At 52.6% G+C, this 17213-nt stretch overlaps 1 protein-coding gene across 9 annotated transcripts in view; it reads left to right on the top strand.

Moving 5' to 3' along the window:
- LIG3 (DNA ligase 3) overlaps window positions 1–15943 on the top strand; it is a 51973-nt gene extending 36030 nt beyond the window's left edge. For 3 of the 9 annotated variants that reach the window (XM_021066156.1, XM_021066157.1, XM_021066154.1), the window contains 12 exons: window positions 5720–5875; window positions 7499–7630; window positions 8151–8230; window positions 9194–9281; window positions 10738–10815; window positions 11022–11145; window positions 11715–11857; window positions 12151–12225; window positions 12630–12776; window positions 13255–13447; window positions 13789–13871; window positions 14869–15943. In XM_021066156.1, the coding sequence (XP_020921815.1) occupies window positions 5720–5875; window positions 7499–7630; window positions 8151–8230; window positions 9194–9281; window positions 10738–10815; window positions 11022–11145; window positions 11715–11857; window positions 12151–12225; window positions 12630–12776; window positions 13255–13447; window positions 13789–13871; window positions 14869–15102 (1533 nt within the window). In that variant the 3' untranslated portion in view covers window positions 15103–15943. 9 annotated transcript variants of the gene reach the window in all.

Genomic DNA, 17213 nt, shown 5'->3' with positions numbered 1-17213 from the left:
GGTTCCTAGTCAGATTCGTTAACCACTGAGCCATGACGGGAACTCCTGCTTCTAGGTATTTTTTAATTTCCTCAGTGGTTGTTTAGTAGCATGTTGTTCAGTCTCCATGTGTTTGTGCCTTTTGCAGTTTTTTTATTGTTGTTGATTTCCAGTCATATAGCGTTGTGGTTGGAAAAGATGCTTAATATGATTTCAGTTTTCTTAAAGTTACTGAGGTTGGATTTGTAGCCCAGGATGTGATCAGTCTTAAGAGGATGTTCCATGTGCACTTGAGAAGAATGTGTATTCTGTTGCTTTTGGATGGAATGTCCTATAAACATCTATTAAGTCCACCTGAATGCTTCATTCAGGGCCCATGTGTCCTTATTGATTTTCTGTCTGGATGATCTGTCCATTGCTGTAAGTGGGGTGTTAAAGTCCCCCACTATGATTGTGTTATTGTCAATTTGTCCTTTTAAGGTTGTTAACAGTTGCCTTATATATTGTGGTGAACCTGTGTTGGGTGCGTAGATATTTAAAATTTTTATATCTTCTTGGATTGATCCTTTGATCATTATGTAGTGACCTTCTTTGTCCCTTAGACTCTTCTTCATTTTAAAGTCTATTTTGTCTGATAAGAGTATTGCTACTCCAGCTTTTTTTGATTCCCGTTTGCATGGAATATTTTCTTCCATCCTCTCTCCTGCAGTTTGTATGTGTCCCTAGAAGTGAAGTCCGTCTCTTGAAAACAGCATATATATTGGTCTTGTTTTTGTATCCATTCAGCCAGTCTCTTTTGGTTGGGGCGTTTAGTCCATTAACCTTTAAGGTAATTATTGATATGTATGTTCTTATTGACATTTTATTAATTGCTTTGGATTTGTTTTTGTTGCTCTTTTTTCTTCCCTTCTTCTCTTGTTCTCTCCTCTTCTGGTTTGATGACTGTCTTCAGTGTTGTATTTGAGATGATTTTTCTTATTTGTTTGTGTATCAATTGTCGATTTTTGGTTAGCAGTTATTATGAAGTTTTGATGTAAGAGCTTATATATAAATGAGATTGTTTTAAGTTGTTGTTCTCTTAATTGCAAGTTCATATCCAGTGTCCTGCACTTGTACCCACCTCTTATCATGATTTCTGATTTTGGTGGTATAATTGTGCATGGATGATTTCGTATCTTTACTGTATGTATACCTTTACTGGTGAGCCTTGTCATTTGAGGTATTTTTGTTTCCTGTCATGGCCTTTTCATTTCTGCCTAGAGAAGTTCCTTCAGTATTTGTTGTAAAGCTGGTTTAGTGTTGCTGAATTCTCTTAGCTTTTGCTTCTCTGTGAAGCTTTTAATTTCTCCTTCAAATCTGAATGAGAGCTTTACTGGGTAAAGTAATCTTGGTTGGAGGTTTTTTCCTTTCATCACGTTAAGTGTATCATGCCACTCCCTTCTGGCCTGCAGAGTTTCTGCTGAAAAATCTGCCGATAACCTTATTGGGGTTCCTTTGTATGTTATTTGTTTCTTTTCCCTAGCTGCTTTCAATATTTTCTCTTTGTCTTTAATTTTGGTCAGTTTGATTAATGTATTCCTCCTTGGGTTTATTTTATATGGTACTCATTGTGCTTCCTAGATTTGAGTGAATGGTTCCTTTCCCATGTTAGGGAAGTTTTCGGCTATTATCTCTTGTTTGTTTTGGTGTTTTTTTTTTTTTTTTTTTTTTTTTTTTTTTTTTTTGTCTTTTTGCCTTTTCTAGGGCCGCTCTCGTGGCATATGGAGGTTCCCAGGCTAGGGGTCAAATGGGAGTTATAGCTGCCGGCCTACACCAGAGCCACAGCAATGTGGGATCCGAGCTGCATCTGTGACCTACACCACAGCTCACGGCAATACCTGATCCTTAACCCACCGAGCAAGGCCAGGGATCGAACCTGCAACCTCATGGTTCCTAGTCGGATTCATCAACCACATGAGCCATGACGGGAACTCCTCGGCTATTATCTCTTGGAATGTTTTTTCTGTCCCCTTCTCTCTCTCTCCTCCTTCTGGCACCCCTATAATACGGATGTTTGTGCATTTAACATTGTCCCAGAGTTCTCTGAGACTCTTTTCATTCGTTTTCAATCATTTTTCTCTTTTCTGTTCCACATCAGTAATTTCTACTGATCTGTCCTCCACCTCGCTTATTGGTTCTTCTGCTTCCTATATTCTGCTGTTAGCTGCTTCTAGTGAATTTTTTATTTCAGTTATTGTATTTTGCATGTCTTCTTGTTTAAGTTTTATATCTTGTATCTCTTTGCTCATTGTTTCCTATAAGTTATCCATCCTTGCCTCCAGTTTATTTCTAATGTCTTGCATCATCTTCAGCATCAACAATCTAGTCTTTTTCCTGGAAGCTGAGAATCTTCTCTGGTGGGTGGGGCTTAGCTGATTTTCTGAGGTTTTTTCTTTCTCCTTCATCTGAGTTATAGTTCTCTGTCTTTTCATTTTTATAGGTTTTTGGTGTGGTGACCTTTTTACAGGTAATAGAGTTGTAGTCTCTCTTACTTCTGGTGTCTGCCCCCCTTGTGGCTGAAGTTGGTACAGGGCTTTCTCTAGGCTTCCTGATGGGAGGGACTCATGCCTGCCCACTGGTGGGTGGAGCTGATTCTTATCCCTCTGGTGGGTGGGGCTTTGTCTCTGGATGGGATTAGAGGCAGCTGTGTGCCTGAGGGGTCTTTAGGCAGCCTGTTCACTGAGGGGTGGGGCTGTGATCCCACCTGGATTGTTGTTTGTCCTGGGGCTTCTCAGCCCTAATGGGTAGGGCCAGATTTTCCCAAAATGGCCACCTCCAGAGAAAGGCATGCTGCTGAATATTCCCCAGGGCTTTGCTTCCAATGTCCTTCCCTCACAACAAGCAACATTCACCCCTGTTTTCCCAGGAGGTCCTCCAAGAACTGTAGTCAGGTTTGACTCAGATTCCTATGGAGACTTTGCTTTGCCCTGGGACCCAGTGCTCGTGAAATTCTGTATGCGCCTTTTAAGAATGGAGTCTCTGTTTCCCCCAGTCTCATGGAGCTCCTGCGCACAAGCCCCACTGGCCTTCAATACCAGATGCTCCAGGGGCTCTTTCTCCCAGAGCCAGATCCCCACATGTGGGATTTTGATGTGGGGCTCAGAACTCTCTCTCCTGTAGGTGAGTCTCTGTGAACCAGTTACTTTCCAGTCTGTGGGGCTTCCCACCCAGGAGGTATGAGGTTGCTTATATCACATAATCACACCTTCTACCTCTTTGTCTTCTGGAGTGGGATATCTTTTTTAAGGTTTCCTGTCCATTTGATTGAAGATTGCTCAGCCTTTAGTTGTGATTTTTTTTGATTTTAGGAGAGAAGTTGAGCTCCAGTCCTTCTACTCTGCGATCTTAATCCCATCTCCTGAGTGTAGTTCTCTGTGCTGTACAATGGGACCCTGTTCTTTAGCCGTCCTCTGTGTACTAGTTTGCATCTGCTAATCCTAAACTCCCACTCCATCGCTCCCCTACTCCTTTCCCTCTTGGTAATCACAAGTCTGTTCTCTCTGTCTGTGAGTCTTTCTGTTTCATAGATAAGGGCATTTGTGTCTTTTTTTTTTTTTTTTTTTTTTTTTTGTCTTTTTGCCATTTCTTGGGCCTCTCCCGTGGCACATGGAGGTTCCCAGGCTAGGGGTTGAATCGGAGCTATAGCCGCTGGCCTACACCAGAGCCGCAGCAACGCGGGATCCAAGCCGCGTCTGCAACCTACACCACAGCTCACGGCAACGCTGGATTGTTAACCCACTGAGCAAGGGCAGGGATGGAACCCACAACCTCATGGTTCCTAGTCGGATTCGTTAACCACTGCGCCATGACAGGAACTCCCATTTATGTCATATTTTAGATTCCACATATTAGTGATATCATGTGGTATTTGTCGTTCCCTTTCTGACTTACTTCACTTAGTGTGATAAACTCTGGGTCCATCCATGTTGCTGCAAATGGCATTATTTTATTCTTTTTTATGGCTGAATAGTATTCCGTTTTATGTATGTATCACATCTTTATCTGTTAATCTGTCAGAGGACATTTAGGTGGGTTTTATGTCATGGCTATTGTGAATAGTGCTGCTGAGAACAAGGGGTGCATCGTGTATCTTCAGAATTAGAGTTTTTTCTGGATATATGCCCAGAAGTGGGATTGCTGGACCATGTGGCAGTTCTGTTTTTAGTTTTTTGAGGGACCTCCCTACTGTTTTCAATAGTGGCTGCCCCACCTTACATTCCCAGCACCTGTATAGGAGGGTTCTGATAGTGTATGATGTTGATGGCCTGTGCAGTTTGGCCAGAGGAGTTGGAGAGGGAAGAAGAGAGATACAGAGGATGTTTCTCGATGGGGGAGCCAGGGCAAAGGAGGGGTTGGCATGACCTGGTGGATGAGCCCAAGGTCAAGGCCCGGCTCTGCCTCCAACAAGCTGTAAAACTTGAGCAAGTTACTTAGCCTCTCTTGGTCTTTAGCTTCCCTATGTGAGTGATTCTGGAGCATCTGCCTAGAGCGGTTCATCTGTCATCTTGCCTGAAGTCAGGTGGATGTGTCAAGTAACGTGATCTGCCTCCAAGTAGCTCTGAGGGTTGGTTGCAGAGCCAGGCTCTCTATGTCTGGGTGTCTCGGGTCTCCTTTTTTTCTGGAAGGCGAGGAAGCTTAAGGAATGAAGACCAGCTCTTTGGCCTCTGCTCATTTCATGAGAAGTGGGATTTCCTCTCAGGCCTGGCTTCTCGTGTGCTACAGAACCTTCCATGCCCCCGGCCATGCCTACCATGAGCGCCTTTGCACTGTTGCAGTGGTGTGTGGTGCTTTTGATGAAACTGTCTTGTGTGGGTAACTGAAGCCTTGGTCTGGAGTTCTGTCTTTGGGACAGAGACGTATTCTTCTAGGAATGTAGGTAGGACAGCCAGCTCCAAAATAGTGAGATCTCCACCCAGGGATAGGGCTGGTACCTCCATTAGTGGCCTTTCTGACTTATATAAGAATTCTTCCTGGAGTCTCTTCTACAGTCTGTCATTTGAAGAGTGTCCTGAGTTGTACAGTTTGCTGGTTAACCACACGGGCTTTGGAGCTGGGCCTAGGTTCACATCTGATTCCTGCCCTTTTCTAGCTGTGTAGCCTCACAAGAGCACTCAACCTCAGCATACTTCAGTTTTCTCATTAATAAAGCTAAAACGATATTTATCACCTAAGATACGCCATTGAGGATGAAATGAAATGATGTTTATGATCTGACATGTGGAAGTACCCCTAAGATTCTAATCGTTGTTGTTTGAGTCAAGATGGCACAGGTATGGGAATAAGCACTCCTGTGTCGTGTCCTGTCCTAGAGATCCCTGCCAGCCTCACTGACCCCTGTGTTCTGTGTACCTCCTGTGCTGAGCTATCTGATGTGTTTAGTAATAAGCCAGAGACCCTGCAAGACCCTAAATTATCAAGGGAAAAAAAAACAAGTCGTGTTTCAATAGAATTGTATTTGTTCCACAAATGAGTCGCATTCCTATTGCTCAGAACACAAGCTCCTGGGTCAAGTCCAGCGATGCTTTTATGGTCAGGATACAACACTGCCCAGCCTTTGTCACTCCCATCACCTCTTCGGCAGGCTGCCCTGAGGGTGTGCTCTGGCTCTTGGTCCCTGGGAGCCGGGCTTGTGCTGTCCTTGCTGGGCAGCCCCTCGGAGGGGCACCTGTAAGTCTCAGGGCTTTTCCTGCCCCACCCCAAGGCCGAGGCCTGCAAGTCCATCGAGTACGCGATGAAGAAGTGTCCGAATGGCATGTTCTCTGAGATCAAGTACGACGGAGAGCGAGTCCAGGTGCATAAGAAGGGGGACCACTTCAGCTACTTCAGCCGCAGTCTCAAGCCCGTCCTGCCGCACAAGGTATAGGTCCCTTCCTTTCTTCTCTGCCTCCTTCTCTTCCTGCCTCTAAGCATCTCAGAGCCATTGTTCCATAGCCATTCCAGCTCTGGTGCAAAATAGGGCCTGCTTTGTCTTTGTTGAATGAACGAATGAATTTGTTCATTTTTGGAGTCCTCCAGTAGTGAGAGGCTGCTTAGCAGGGACAGCCAAGAGTGAGACTCTGAGGCTGTCAGCACGGAGCCCAGGGGCAATGGTGCCTTCAGCGATGCCAGGGCAGAAGCTCAGCTGGCCAGCAACACGCAGCATTGTCTATGGCGTTTCCGTGTCCTCTGTGCTCCCCCTAGCTAAGCCGTGGCTCAGATGCAAAGAGCTGTTGTGCTGTCATTCATTAATTCATTCGGCAACTGTTGATCAAGTGCTTAGTCTGTGCTGGGTACTATTCCAGTAATGCACATACAGCCGGAAAAACAAGACAGAAGTTCTGCCCCCCGGAAGCTTACATTCAGAGGTAAACACAGTCCCTTGGGGACCTTGGGAGCTCAGACTCCTGCCCTTAATCAAGGGGCACTGAGACCTCCCCCCTCAGCCCTTCTCAGCTCCCACGGTCTCTGGGAGCCTCTGGGGGTGTGCCCAGGGAGAAGCCGTGGGGACATGAGCTCCAGTAGCTTGGAGACAGATGGATCCCAGCTCAGACTCACTTTCCCAGGGCCCCAGGGGAGGGCATGCTGTGGGGCTCTGGTCCGTAGCTCAGCCACTCTGTGGGGATGGCTTGGTCACACTGCAGGGCACAGCTCCTGGCAGCTTGTCCAGGGGCACCTCCTGCTCCTCAGGAAGGAGCCTGAGCACAGCTTTCCAGCCTGGGAGCCGCTTCCCTGCCCTCCCTTACCAAAGCTTCATTCATCCTCGTCCCCTCCGGGCTTTGGTTCATGGGGGGCTGGGCCGGGGGTGAAAGCAGAGTGGTGCGGATGTTCCAGCCTTTCCTGTCCCTACTCTGAGCGCCAGAGGCAGCGGTGGCCTCAGTGCCCTGCCCAGGGGAGGGCTGGACCACAGTCATATTCCCTGGGCCGCCTTGGTGGCATCACTCGGCAGGGGCCGCCGTGAGTTACAGTGACCTTTTCCTGTCTAGGACCGTTAAGGGCTCTGCCATTAACAGGAAAAAATCCAATTCCAGACGTCCTTTTCTTCCTCATTCTGAAGACGGCTGTGGGTTCAGAGCCCCACCCGGAGAACACCCCCTCCCTTTCCTCGCTGCTGCTGATGGGGTTCATGTCTTCCTTCCATCTTTTTTCCAGCCAGTCTGTTCTCCTGCACAAATCCCTGCCTGCCCTCCCTCCCTCCCGCCATTCCTTGTTTGTCTGTCCCACCTTCTCCCCCTCATTTGCACTTTCTCCTCAGTTTCTTCCTTTTTCCTGCACATTCTCTTCTGCAGCCCATAGAAAGTGACCTCAGCCCAGGTTGACCTCTTCCTGGGTCTTGGCAGAGATCCTGAAACATAGCTGACCCCTTGTCTAGGTGGTTGCCGAGGCCTAGGTCTCTTGCATGTTAGCTGGGTTTGAACAAGTTGGTGTTGTGTGTCCCTTCTGGGGCTTGGCTTTTGCCTTCTGTGACCCGTCTCCCTCACCTGAGTGACCCTTCTGCCTCCAGGTGGCCCACTTTAAGGACTTCATCCCTCAGGCTTTCCCTGGGGGCCACAGCATGATCTTAGACTCTGAGGTGCTTCTGATCGACAACAAGACAGGCAAACCACTGCCCTTTGGGACTCTGGGAGTGCACAAGGTACCAGCTCAGGACCAAATGTGCAAGAGTGGCGTGTGCACGTGTGCGTGTGTGTCCTCTGTGCTGTCTGGCTGAATGGAGAGGAATGTATCGCTTACTTAGGGTCGAGCTTATCTTCGTCTCTGAGCTGTTTCTGAATTTAGCCCTGAGGTTAGATGTGTTGTGATTTTGTGTTTTGCGTAAAAAGAGCTAGTACAGAGTTCTCTTATGGCTCAGTGGGTTAAGGATCTGGCATTGTCACTGCAGCAGCTCAGGTTGCTGCTGTGGCACAGGTTTGATCCCTGGCCCAGGAACTTTGATGTTCCGCAAGTGTGGCCAAAAAAGGCTATTAGTGACAGCTGACTTAAAATCAGGTTGGTCCCCATTTGGGACCACTTGCCAAGTGGGTTTCAGAGCACAAATGGGACTTTTGTGTCAGGTGCTTCAGAGGGCCTCTGGAAGAGGACTGGAGCCCCTCATTTTTCATGCTCTGTTAGCTCTGTTTCGACTCCCGTACCTATTACCCCTTTCTCCCTCACAGAAAGCTGCCTTCCAGGATGCCAACGTCTGCCTGTTTGTTTTTGATTGTATCTACTTCAACGATGTCAGCTTGATGGATAGGTGAGTAATAGTTTTTTGATTCCTGGGTGGGGAGGTGGGGGCTTCAGATTGGAAAGGAGGGAGAAGGGGCTGGAGCATGTGCCTCATTGTGCCCAGGAGCTACAGCAGGAGGGAGCCAAGAAGGGTGCGCAATTGCTCCCCAGTTAGCTCCCCATTCAGCATTCGGAAGAGTCAAGGTGTTGACTAGATCTTGGCTCTGAAGGTTTAAGGCACAGAGGAAACCCAACCACCCACTGAAGTCTCTGAGCTACAGCAAAACAGACTGTGGATGAGATACAGCCTGTGAGCACAGTAGGGTTTCAGTCTCTCTGTGCAGTAGCACCTTTGGGTATATAAGGCAGATGCTTTTCAGCCCAGAGGTTTTATTTTTGGAAGAGACCAACAGCAGGAAGCTTGTGGTTGTCAGGGTCTGTGGTTGGGACCATCTTAGGGAGAACGAGCACCCTGACTTGGCTACATCCAGTTCTTGGGCCCCTTCCTCACGTAGACGTGTGTGCCTGCCCCCACGCCCATGCCAGCCCACATCCTTGAGTGTGGACGGGGAAGGAGACGAAGGAGAAAGAACTCTGGGGGTAGGAGGTGGGGTTTAGACTTGTGGTGCTGAGGCCTGTCAGCCTGCTGACCCCCCAGCCCTAGCCCGCCTTGGGCCTGGGGTGAGGCAGCCTGCAGAAAATGAGAGTCATTTTTCAAGTGGGATCAGAATTTATAGACTGTTTGGGCTGATGAGGTAGAAATAGGAGTGACAGCAATGCAGCGGCTCGGTGCTGTGGACCATTGCTGTCCGTCTTTGGGCCCAGCAGAGCCCTGTCCCCCTGGACAGGCAGAACCGCTAGACACGAGGGCCTTGAGCCGTGGCACAGCCTCTCCTGAAGCCGCGGTTTACTCTTGTGCCCCTTCCCCGCTGAGACCTGCTCCAGGGGATGGGAGGACCCTAGCCTGACCTCGGCTCTCCTGTCCCTTCAGGCCTCTGTGTGAGCGGCGCAAGTTTCTTCACGATAACATGGTTGAAATTCCCAACCGGATCATGTTCTCGGAAATGAAGCAAGTCTCGGTGAGGGACGATCCCACCCTGGGCAGTGTCCTGGGGTTTGGAAGCAGGGCAGAGAACTCCTTGGGTCAGATGCGATGCGGAGAGTGAGTCTTAACGATTTTCCCGTGAGGGAGGCTGATGTGCCTGTAGACGGACCTCAGAGCTGCTATAGATTTGGTTCTAGATCACCACAATAAAGCAAATCACAGTAAGATAAGTCACGTGACTTTTTTGGTTTCCCGGTACATAGAAAAGTTTTTTACTCTAAGTGAGCAATAGCATTACGTCTAAAAAAATTGTGTATAAACCTTAATTAAAAATACTACTTGGGGAGTTCCTGTTGTGGCTCAGTGGTTAACGAATCCAACTAGGAACCGCAAGGTTGCGGGTTCGATCCCTGGCCTTGCTCAGTGGGTTAAGGATCTGGCGTTGCCGTGAGCTGTGGTGTAGGTTGTAGATGTGGCTCGGATCCCACGTTACTGTGGCTGAGGTGTAGGCGCAGCTACAGCTCCAATTAGACCCTAGCCTGGAAAACTCCATGTGCCTTGGGTGTAGCCCTAAAAAGACCAAAAAATAAATACTGCTAAAGGAGTTCCCACTGGGGCACATCGGGTTAAGGATCTGGCATTGTCTTTAATGGGGCTCAGGTGGCTGCAAAGGTGCAAGTTTGACCCCTGGGCCAGCACAGAGGGTTACAGATCTAGCAGTTGTGTAGGTCACAGCTGAGGCTTGGATTTGATCCCTGGCCTGGGGACTTCCATATACCATGAGTGTGGCCATAAAAAAATACATATATATTTATTTATTTGTTTGTTCGTTTGTTTATATTTTTTTGTCTTTTTGCCATTTCTTGGGCTGCTCCTGTGGCATATGGAGGTTCCCAGGCTAGGGGTCTAATCAGAGCTGTAGGCGCCAGCCTACAACACAGCCACAGCAACACGGGATCCGAGCCACATCTGCAACCTACACTACAGCTCACAGCAATGCCGGATCCTTAACCCACTGAGCAAGGGCAGGGATCGAACCCGCAACCTCACGGTTCCTAGTTGGTTTTGTTAACCACTGAGCCACGACGGGAACTCCAAAAAAATTTTTTTTAAATACTAACCATCTTCTGACAACATAGGGTTGCCACAGCCTTTGATTTGTTAAAAAGGGGAAAAAAAAAAAAAACCACACAAGGTCTGCAAAGTACAATAAAGCCAAGCCCAGTGAGAGCAGGTTGGCTTGTGTTCATTGCTAGTCTGCCCCTGGGAGCACAGGGTATGAAACGTCCTTCCCAGGCGGGCTCCCGGTGTCCCGAAGCTGAAGCAGCTCTCTGGTTGGTCGCTGCTTTGCAAGACCTTTTGTTCCTGGTATTCAAGTCAGGCTGTTTTCAGTGGGCACTTTGCTAGTGTGTGAGAAAGAACCTCCGCCTCGCTCCCACAGTCTTTCTCTGTTCTCACATCAACCTCAGCGTCTCTCCTGTTGCCCTCAGAAAGCTTCCGACTTGGTGGACATGATCAACCGGGTGATCCGAGAGGGGCTGGAAGGGCTGGTGCTCAAGGACGTGAAGGTAAGAGGGTCGCAGGCTCCGCCCTGACCGGGAGGTGGCGCAGTAACTGGCGGTGCCGGGGGCGGGCGCTGAGGGCTCTGGCTCTAGAGGATGAGCTCGTGTCTGTTTCCTATAGTGCCTGGAGCAGAGCGGCTGGGCACTGGGACAGGCTAGTATGTCACATGGAGTTTCCATTCTAGTTTGTGGTCTCTTTTGCTTCCCCTCAGGGCACCTATGAGCCTGGAAAGCGTCATTGGCTGAAAGTGAAGAAAGACTATTTGAACGAGGGGGCCATGGCTGACACAGCTGACCTCGTGGTCCTTGGGGCCTTCTATGGGCAAGGGAGCAAAGGTCAGGGTGGCCTCTGGCCTCTGGGGTGGTACTTCTTAGAAAGGTATCACTCAGGGCACAGCTGGCCTTTTTCCTGGCTTGATCTGCTAGCGTGGCCAGGGTTCTGGGGTCAGGGGCCGCAAGCTCACCCATGTTCCCTCAGGTGGGGACACTGAGAGCTGCAGACCCGGGCAGGGACAGATCAGGCAAGACTCCCCTGCGCCAGCCTGGCACAAAGAAGCTCACTACCAGCTGTTTTTTCAGGGCCCAGCAGCTTTCTCCTCAGGGGGAAGAAATCTCAATTTCCGGACTGGAGGGGAGGCTGGGGTCTGAGGCGCTGGTGCTTGGAGGCATCCTGCCTCCTCTTCCACCAGAGCCCAGCGTGACGTGTGATGACCCTGGATTCACTGGCGAGCAAATCGAGGGAAATAAAGGTTACACTCGCCCAGCTAGTGAGAAGTGGATCCAGAAGCCGAGCGCTGGCACCCCGAAGCCAAGCCCGGGCCCTCTCCTGCCCAGCAGGCTGCCCGCCCTGAGCATCGGGGCGGCAGAGGTGGCTCCCCACCCACAGCTCAGCCCTCCTCTCCCAGGTGGCATGATGTCCATCTTCCTCATGGGCTGCTATGACCCGAGCAGCCAGAAGTGGTGCACAGTCACCAAGTGCGCAGGCGGCCACGACGACGCGACGCTCGCCCGCCTGCAGACGGAGCTGGACATGGTGAAGATCAGCAAGGTGAGGAGGGCCGCGTTCTTGGACGGCTGTGCTCGGAGGGCACCGTTCAGCCGCCTCCCCCGAGAGGAGAGCTGCGGCTCGGCCTGGGAGCAGCCCTGGCCTTCAGGTTCTGAGCTCCCAGCTTGGGGCAGGTGGCCTGCATGCTCTCCAGACCACAGCCTCTGGGGCAGGGAGGACGCCCTGGGGCGAGGCGCAGCCTTGAGTGCCAGGTCACCTCTGCTCACGAGCCCGGGACCAGAAAGGGATTAAGTCGTGTCTGGGCAATGGCCCGGTCCAGCGTCTTTCTCCTCCAGGATCCCAGCAAGATCCCCGGCTGGCTGAAAATCAATAAGATCTACTACCCTGACTTCATCGTCCCAGACCCAAAGGTATCAGCTTGGACCCGCGCTCCTCTAGCCCCTGAATGAGCTTGTTCTTTGGTGCCATGGAGACAGTCCACCCAGGGGTGGGGACCTGGCCTGTTTGGCCAAGTGACAGGCCCAGGGACCACCAGTCAGCACTGAGTCATCCTCAGTAGACGGAGGAGGGGACTGCCCATCCTCTGCTCTACAAGTGACCTGGCCCACTTCCTTCCTGCTCCCACAGAGAAACCGCGGCCCAGGGAAGAACCAGGGCCGCCCTAAGGTCACACAGCATTAGCAGCAGCAGTGGTACTTGAACCTGCCTCCCTGTTGTTAGCCATGGCTTGTGGGGTTTCCCTGGTTCCATTGCTTCTAGCTGGTTGGGAGATGTTTTCTCCTTAACCGGTGAGTGACCCGACTTCTCCTGACAGAAAGCTGCCGTGTGGGAGATCACAGGGGCCGAATTCTCCAGATCCGAGGCTCACACAGCCGACGGGATCTCCATCCGATTCCCTCGCTGCACCCGGATCCGTGATGATAAGGACTGGAAGTCCGCCACTAATCTCCCCCAACTCAAGGTGCCAGCTCCTGGGCTGCGTGTGTGACCTCTGCCCCTGTCCCAACCTGGGAACCCTGGGCGCCTGCCTCCCGTGCCCTCCATGCTCTCCTCCACCCACGGCACTGAGACGGGCGAGGAGGGCGGGCGGACCCGTTGCAGGACCAGGGGCAGCAGCACTGGGGCTCCGCCCACATCTCCCAGTAGAGAGCCCTGCTGGGGTCCCAGGGAGGGAGTGCTCCTGTCACAACCTCCCGCAGACCCCGGGCCCCAGGCTACTATGGTCTGTGGTGCTGATAAGAACCCGGGAACAGAGAACAGTGATTTGTGCCCGTTTCCCAGAGACAGGGCCAGAGCTAGAAAAGTATCAAGGAAGAAGCCGCTCTTCCCTGCTCTTTCTCCCCTCGTTGTTCCTCAGCCACGTGTGCCCAAGACGTACCCCACAGGCTGCCTGAGGCCGGTGGCTGGGAAGGGGTGATGCACCGACCTTCTCCCCCCAGGAACTGTACCAGCTGTCCAAGGAGCGCGCGGCCTTCGCCCTAGTGGCCGGAGATGAGGGGAGCTCCACCACTGGGGGCAGCAGTGGAGAGAACGAGGGCCCCTCGGGGCCAGCAGTGTCCCACAAGGTCCCGAGGGCCTCGCCCAACGGCAAGAAGGCAGGAGGGAAGCTGAGTAGCTCCAACAGCAAAGGCGGTAAGGAGAAGGGAGGTGCTGGGGTGATGAGCAGGCGGGAGGGCGGGACCCAGCGACACACTCCAGCCGTGAGGCCATGTGACTCTGTCCACCGCAGCTGACGTGGGCTGCATTCCTGCTGTGTGTCCAGCCCTGGGCCAGAGGCTGTTCTGGGCACACTCCTGCTCTGCAGAGCTGAATGACAGGCCCCTGGGAGAGCCTGTGATTCTGGGAGGTGCCACCTCTGAACTAAAGGCTCTGCTTACAGCCCTTCCTCCCCTCTCAGAGCAGAAGAAGGGCCTGGCTCTGACTTCAGCTCCCCGACCCTCTTCTGCGTCCTTATCCCAAGTTCTCTCCTGCAGGCGGCAAGCTGGCTGCAAAGCCTTCCCCTGTGAAAGTGGGGGAGAAGCGGAAGGCTCCAGACGAGACCCCCTGCCAGGCAAAGGTGAGGGTGAGACTAGCGCTGCACGGGGGGCCTTGGGCTCCCAACCGTCTGCACTTGAACTCTGAGAGATGAGCAAAGCTGCTCCTCAGGACTACCTGCCCTCCTGCAGCTGCTCCTGGCCGTGGGCTGGGCCGGCAGGGCCTCGGCTCCACCCGTGCCCTCTTGTTGCCTTGCAGAGGCGGCCGGCCAGCGAGCAGAGAGGAAGGAGAGCTGTGCCAGCAGGCAGGAGATAGAACAGCCAGCCCAGGTCACAGTTGACATTAAAGGGGAGGCAGCCCAGTCCGGGTGTGGGAGTGTGAGTTTGTGAACAGGGCCAGCCAGCGAAGAGCGGGAGAGGGCACTGGCTTGGTGACCGTCCTTCCCCTCTCGTGCCCCCTCGCCAGTCTTTGGTTTGACAGCAGCTCTTGAGCCCCTACTGAGGCCAGTGACTCTGCTCAGCCCCGGGGGAGCTGATGGCCCAAAGGGCAGATGGAGAAGTAGGCCCTGGGTCACTCCATGGTGATTGCGCCACCTCAGCCCCCACCCCGCCCAAGCAGCAGCGTGGAGGTCTGGCAACTCAGGCGCTGGACCCAGCCCCTGAGAACCCGGAGAAACTTTCCATCTTCTCCGCCCTGGAATCCGTGCAGTCCTGAGCAGGGCTCCTGGCCCCTCGTCCAGCTCATGCACACAGTAGACTCCCTGAGCAACCGAGCAGCATTGCTGCCCTCCCCCAGCCCAGGAGGACAAACACTTCTCCCCCTGTGGGGGCCGTCTCCTCGCCCTGCTTTCTCTAGGCAAGGACGGAAGGGTGTGTCGGTCCTGTGTCATCTGGAGGTTGGGGGTTTTGATGTTTTGCCACACCGTTCTCCAGTAAACCCCTTCCGCTCGTGTCCTGACCACGTCCTGCCCGTGGCTCCCTCTTGGCTCCTGTTGTAACCCCTTTCCTGGCTGATCTCGGCTCCCCAGGGGGAGAGCCATCTGCCCCGGCACGGCCCGCCTGACCGCTGTGCATTTGCAGGTGCTGCTGGACATCTTCACCGGGGTGCGGCTCTACCTGCCGCCCTCCACGCCAGACTTCAGCCGGCTCAGACGCTACTTTGTGGCATTCGATGGGGACCTGGTGCAGGAATTTGACGTGGCCTCGGCCACACATGTGCTGGGTAGCAGGGACCAGAACCCTGCAGCCCAGCAGGTGTCCCCGGAGTGGATTTGGGCATGTATCCGGAAACGGAGGCTGCTGGCTCCCTGCTAGGACTGCTGCCTCCCCTGCCCCCGCGCCGCTCCCCCTGGCCTGGGCTCCGGCTGGGCAGGCAGGCACCGGACCCAGCAGGGTGGGCATGGGCTTTCTTCTCTAGGCTGCGCCAAGTCTTCCCAAACCCACCAACCTCGCACAGTCTCTTCCCGACTGGAGCTGGTTGCTGCGGTACCACCAGTGAAGCTAGCCTCTCCTGCTGCTCTACGCAGATCTTCCTGATCTGGGTGCTGGTTTTGTCTTCTTTTTTTCCTTCTTTAAAAATAAGCTTTTTTAAAAAAACAAAAAACAAATGCACAGTCTTGGAGTATCTCTGTCCTCCCCCTTCACCCCCAATTCCCCTAGTGATGAAGGAGTGACGGGAAGGCAGGCTCTTGAAGCTCTGTCCCCAGAGCCAGGCCTGGTGGCAGTCTTCTCTCCCTAGCCTGTCCCTTCTACTTCCAGGCTCATTTTAAAGTTGTATTTAAAAGACCTGTCCTCAGAAATGCTTATATTTGGCAAAACTTGTATTCAGCCTGGCCCTTTTTGCCAGGAATGAAATCTCATTTGAAAGAAAACAAAGCGAATTTTATGTCTTAATTCTCTGTGTTCTCCTATTACAGGGTGTGGGTCCCAGTTTGAAGGGAGGGAACCAGGATCAGGTAGGAACATGGGGCCTTTCTGAAGCAAAGGGAGGTCGTTGGGGCTACTCCTCTGGAGGACACGGGCCTCCAAATCAGAAACACGACTGCTCTTTAAAACCCACCTGAGGACAAGTCCACATCGCTGCTTGCAGAGAATGGGCCCTGTGCCACTCGAGGCTGATTTACTTGAATAAAGGAAAACAGTTTCGCATAGATGAGTACAGTTCACTAGAAACATTCTGTAAATCTCCGCGGGCTGCTGTGAACCAGCCACATTGGGCTGCTGAGCGCGTGAACCGTGCCAACGCAACTGCAGAACTCAGCTGTTCATTTTTGTTCCACTTGAAGTGGTCACACGTGGCTCGTGACCACCACGTTGGAAGGTGCAGGTGTAGACAGAAACTCACCCGCTGTGACCTTAGAGGAACGGGGTTGGAAGTGCACCCACATCATAAAGTGGCCGTACAAAATCCAGGACCCCAAGGCGTGTCACGTAAAGCACTCAGCACACGCCTGACACACGGTGATCAGAGCTGGGAAGATGGGCATCGGTGGGCCCAGCTAGACCCTTGTCTAGAAAGGAAACCTGTGGGAGCACTTCGGCAGCCTCGTGCCCGCGAGGCGCATCACGTCACCATCTGGCCTTGAACTGCCTTCCAACTAGCTCTGCCAACTTCAGAGTCCCTTCTTTCTCGTCAACAAGTTGGCCGGCTTTGTCGTCCAGCCCCTGTGAGTGAGGTAACTGTGACGCCACCTCTGGAACATACCTGGTCGGAGTCTGGGCGGCGCCTCCCCGGCCCTCTCCCCGTGTGCTCAGCGGGCTCGTGCGCTGCGGAAGGACCACTTGGACCCCAGTGACCTGGGTTTCCACCTGCTGGTTCGAATGCGTTGGGGGCGGGGGGCAGGAGGGGGAGGCGCTGCCTGGACTCCAGGCCAGGACATTTGGCGTTTCTGAATAGGCACCATTCAGTCTGGCTTCAGTGTTGAGAATAAGACACTCTTTTTATTCCAGCTTCTGTGGAGACAAAAGCTGCTCCTCTGAGCACTGACCTACATAAACATTCAGCCCCCTCTGCAGCCTCCTCAGGCCAAGCAACTGGACAGAGCAGCAGAACCGGGCTCTCCCCTAGATGCGATGCCTACCTGCCCTTGCTGGTCTCTCACTCGGTGCTCCTGCCAGCTGTGGGGGGCGCCTCCGTCATGAGCCCGGCCGCTCCCCGCCTCGCAGTGTGGGCATCAGGGCACTGTGCGAACTGTTGATTTCCTTCCAGTCTCTCTGACAGCGTGTGCTGCTGACACTACCTTATAGATGGTTGGTACCCAGGTATTTCCACAGGCCTGAGCAACATGCTCTGAACCTCCTGAGCACAGGGCTGGAGGCCTGCCCTCCCTTGAGCCTTTGTTTTCTCCCTGCTGGCTGGCAGCGCACAGGAGGTCAGCCTGGATGCTGAACGGGTCAGCTGCCCAGAACAATGAGGACAAAGTGCT

The sequence above is a fragment of the Sus scrofa genome, chromosome 12 (assembly GCF_000003025.6).
Source record: "Sus scrofa isolate TJ Tabasco breed Duroc chromosome 12, Sscrofa11.1, whole genome shotgun sequence".
Classification (NCBI taxonomy): Eukaryota; Metazoa; Chordata; class Mammalia; order Artiodactyla; family Suidae; genus Sus; species Sus scrofa.
The sequence above is the reverse complement of the archived record's forward strand: the minus strand, read 5'-3'. Positions and strand labels throughout refer to the sequence as shown.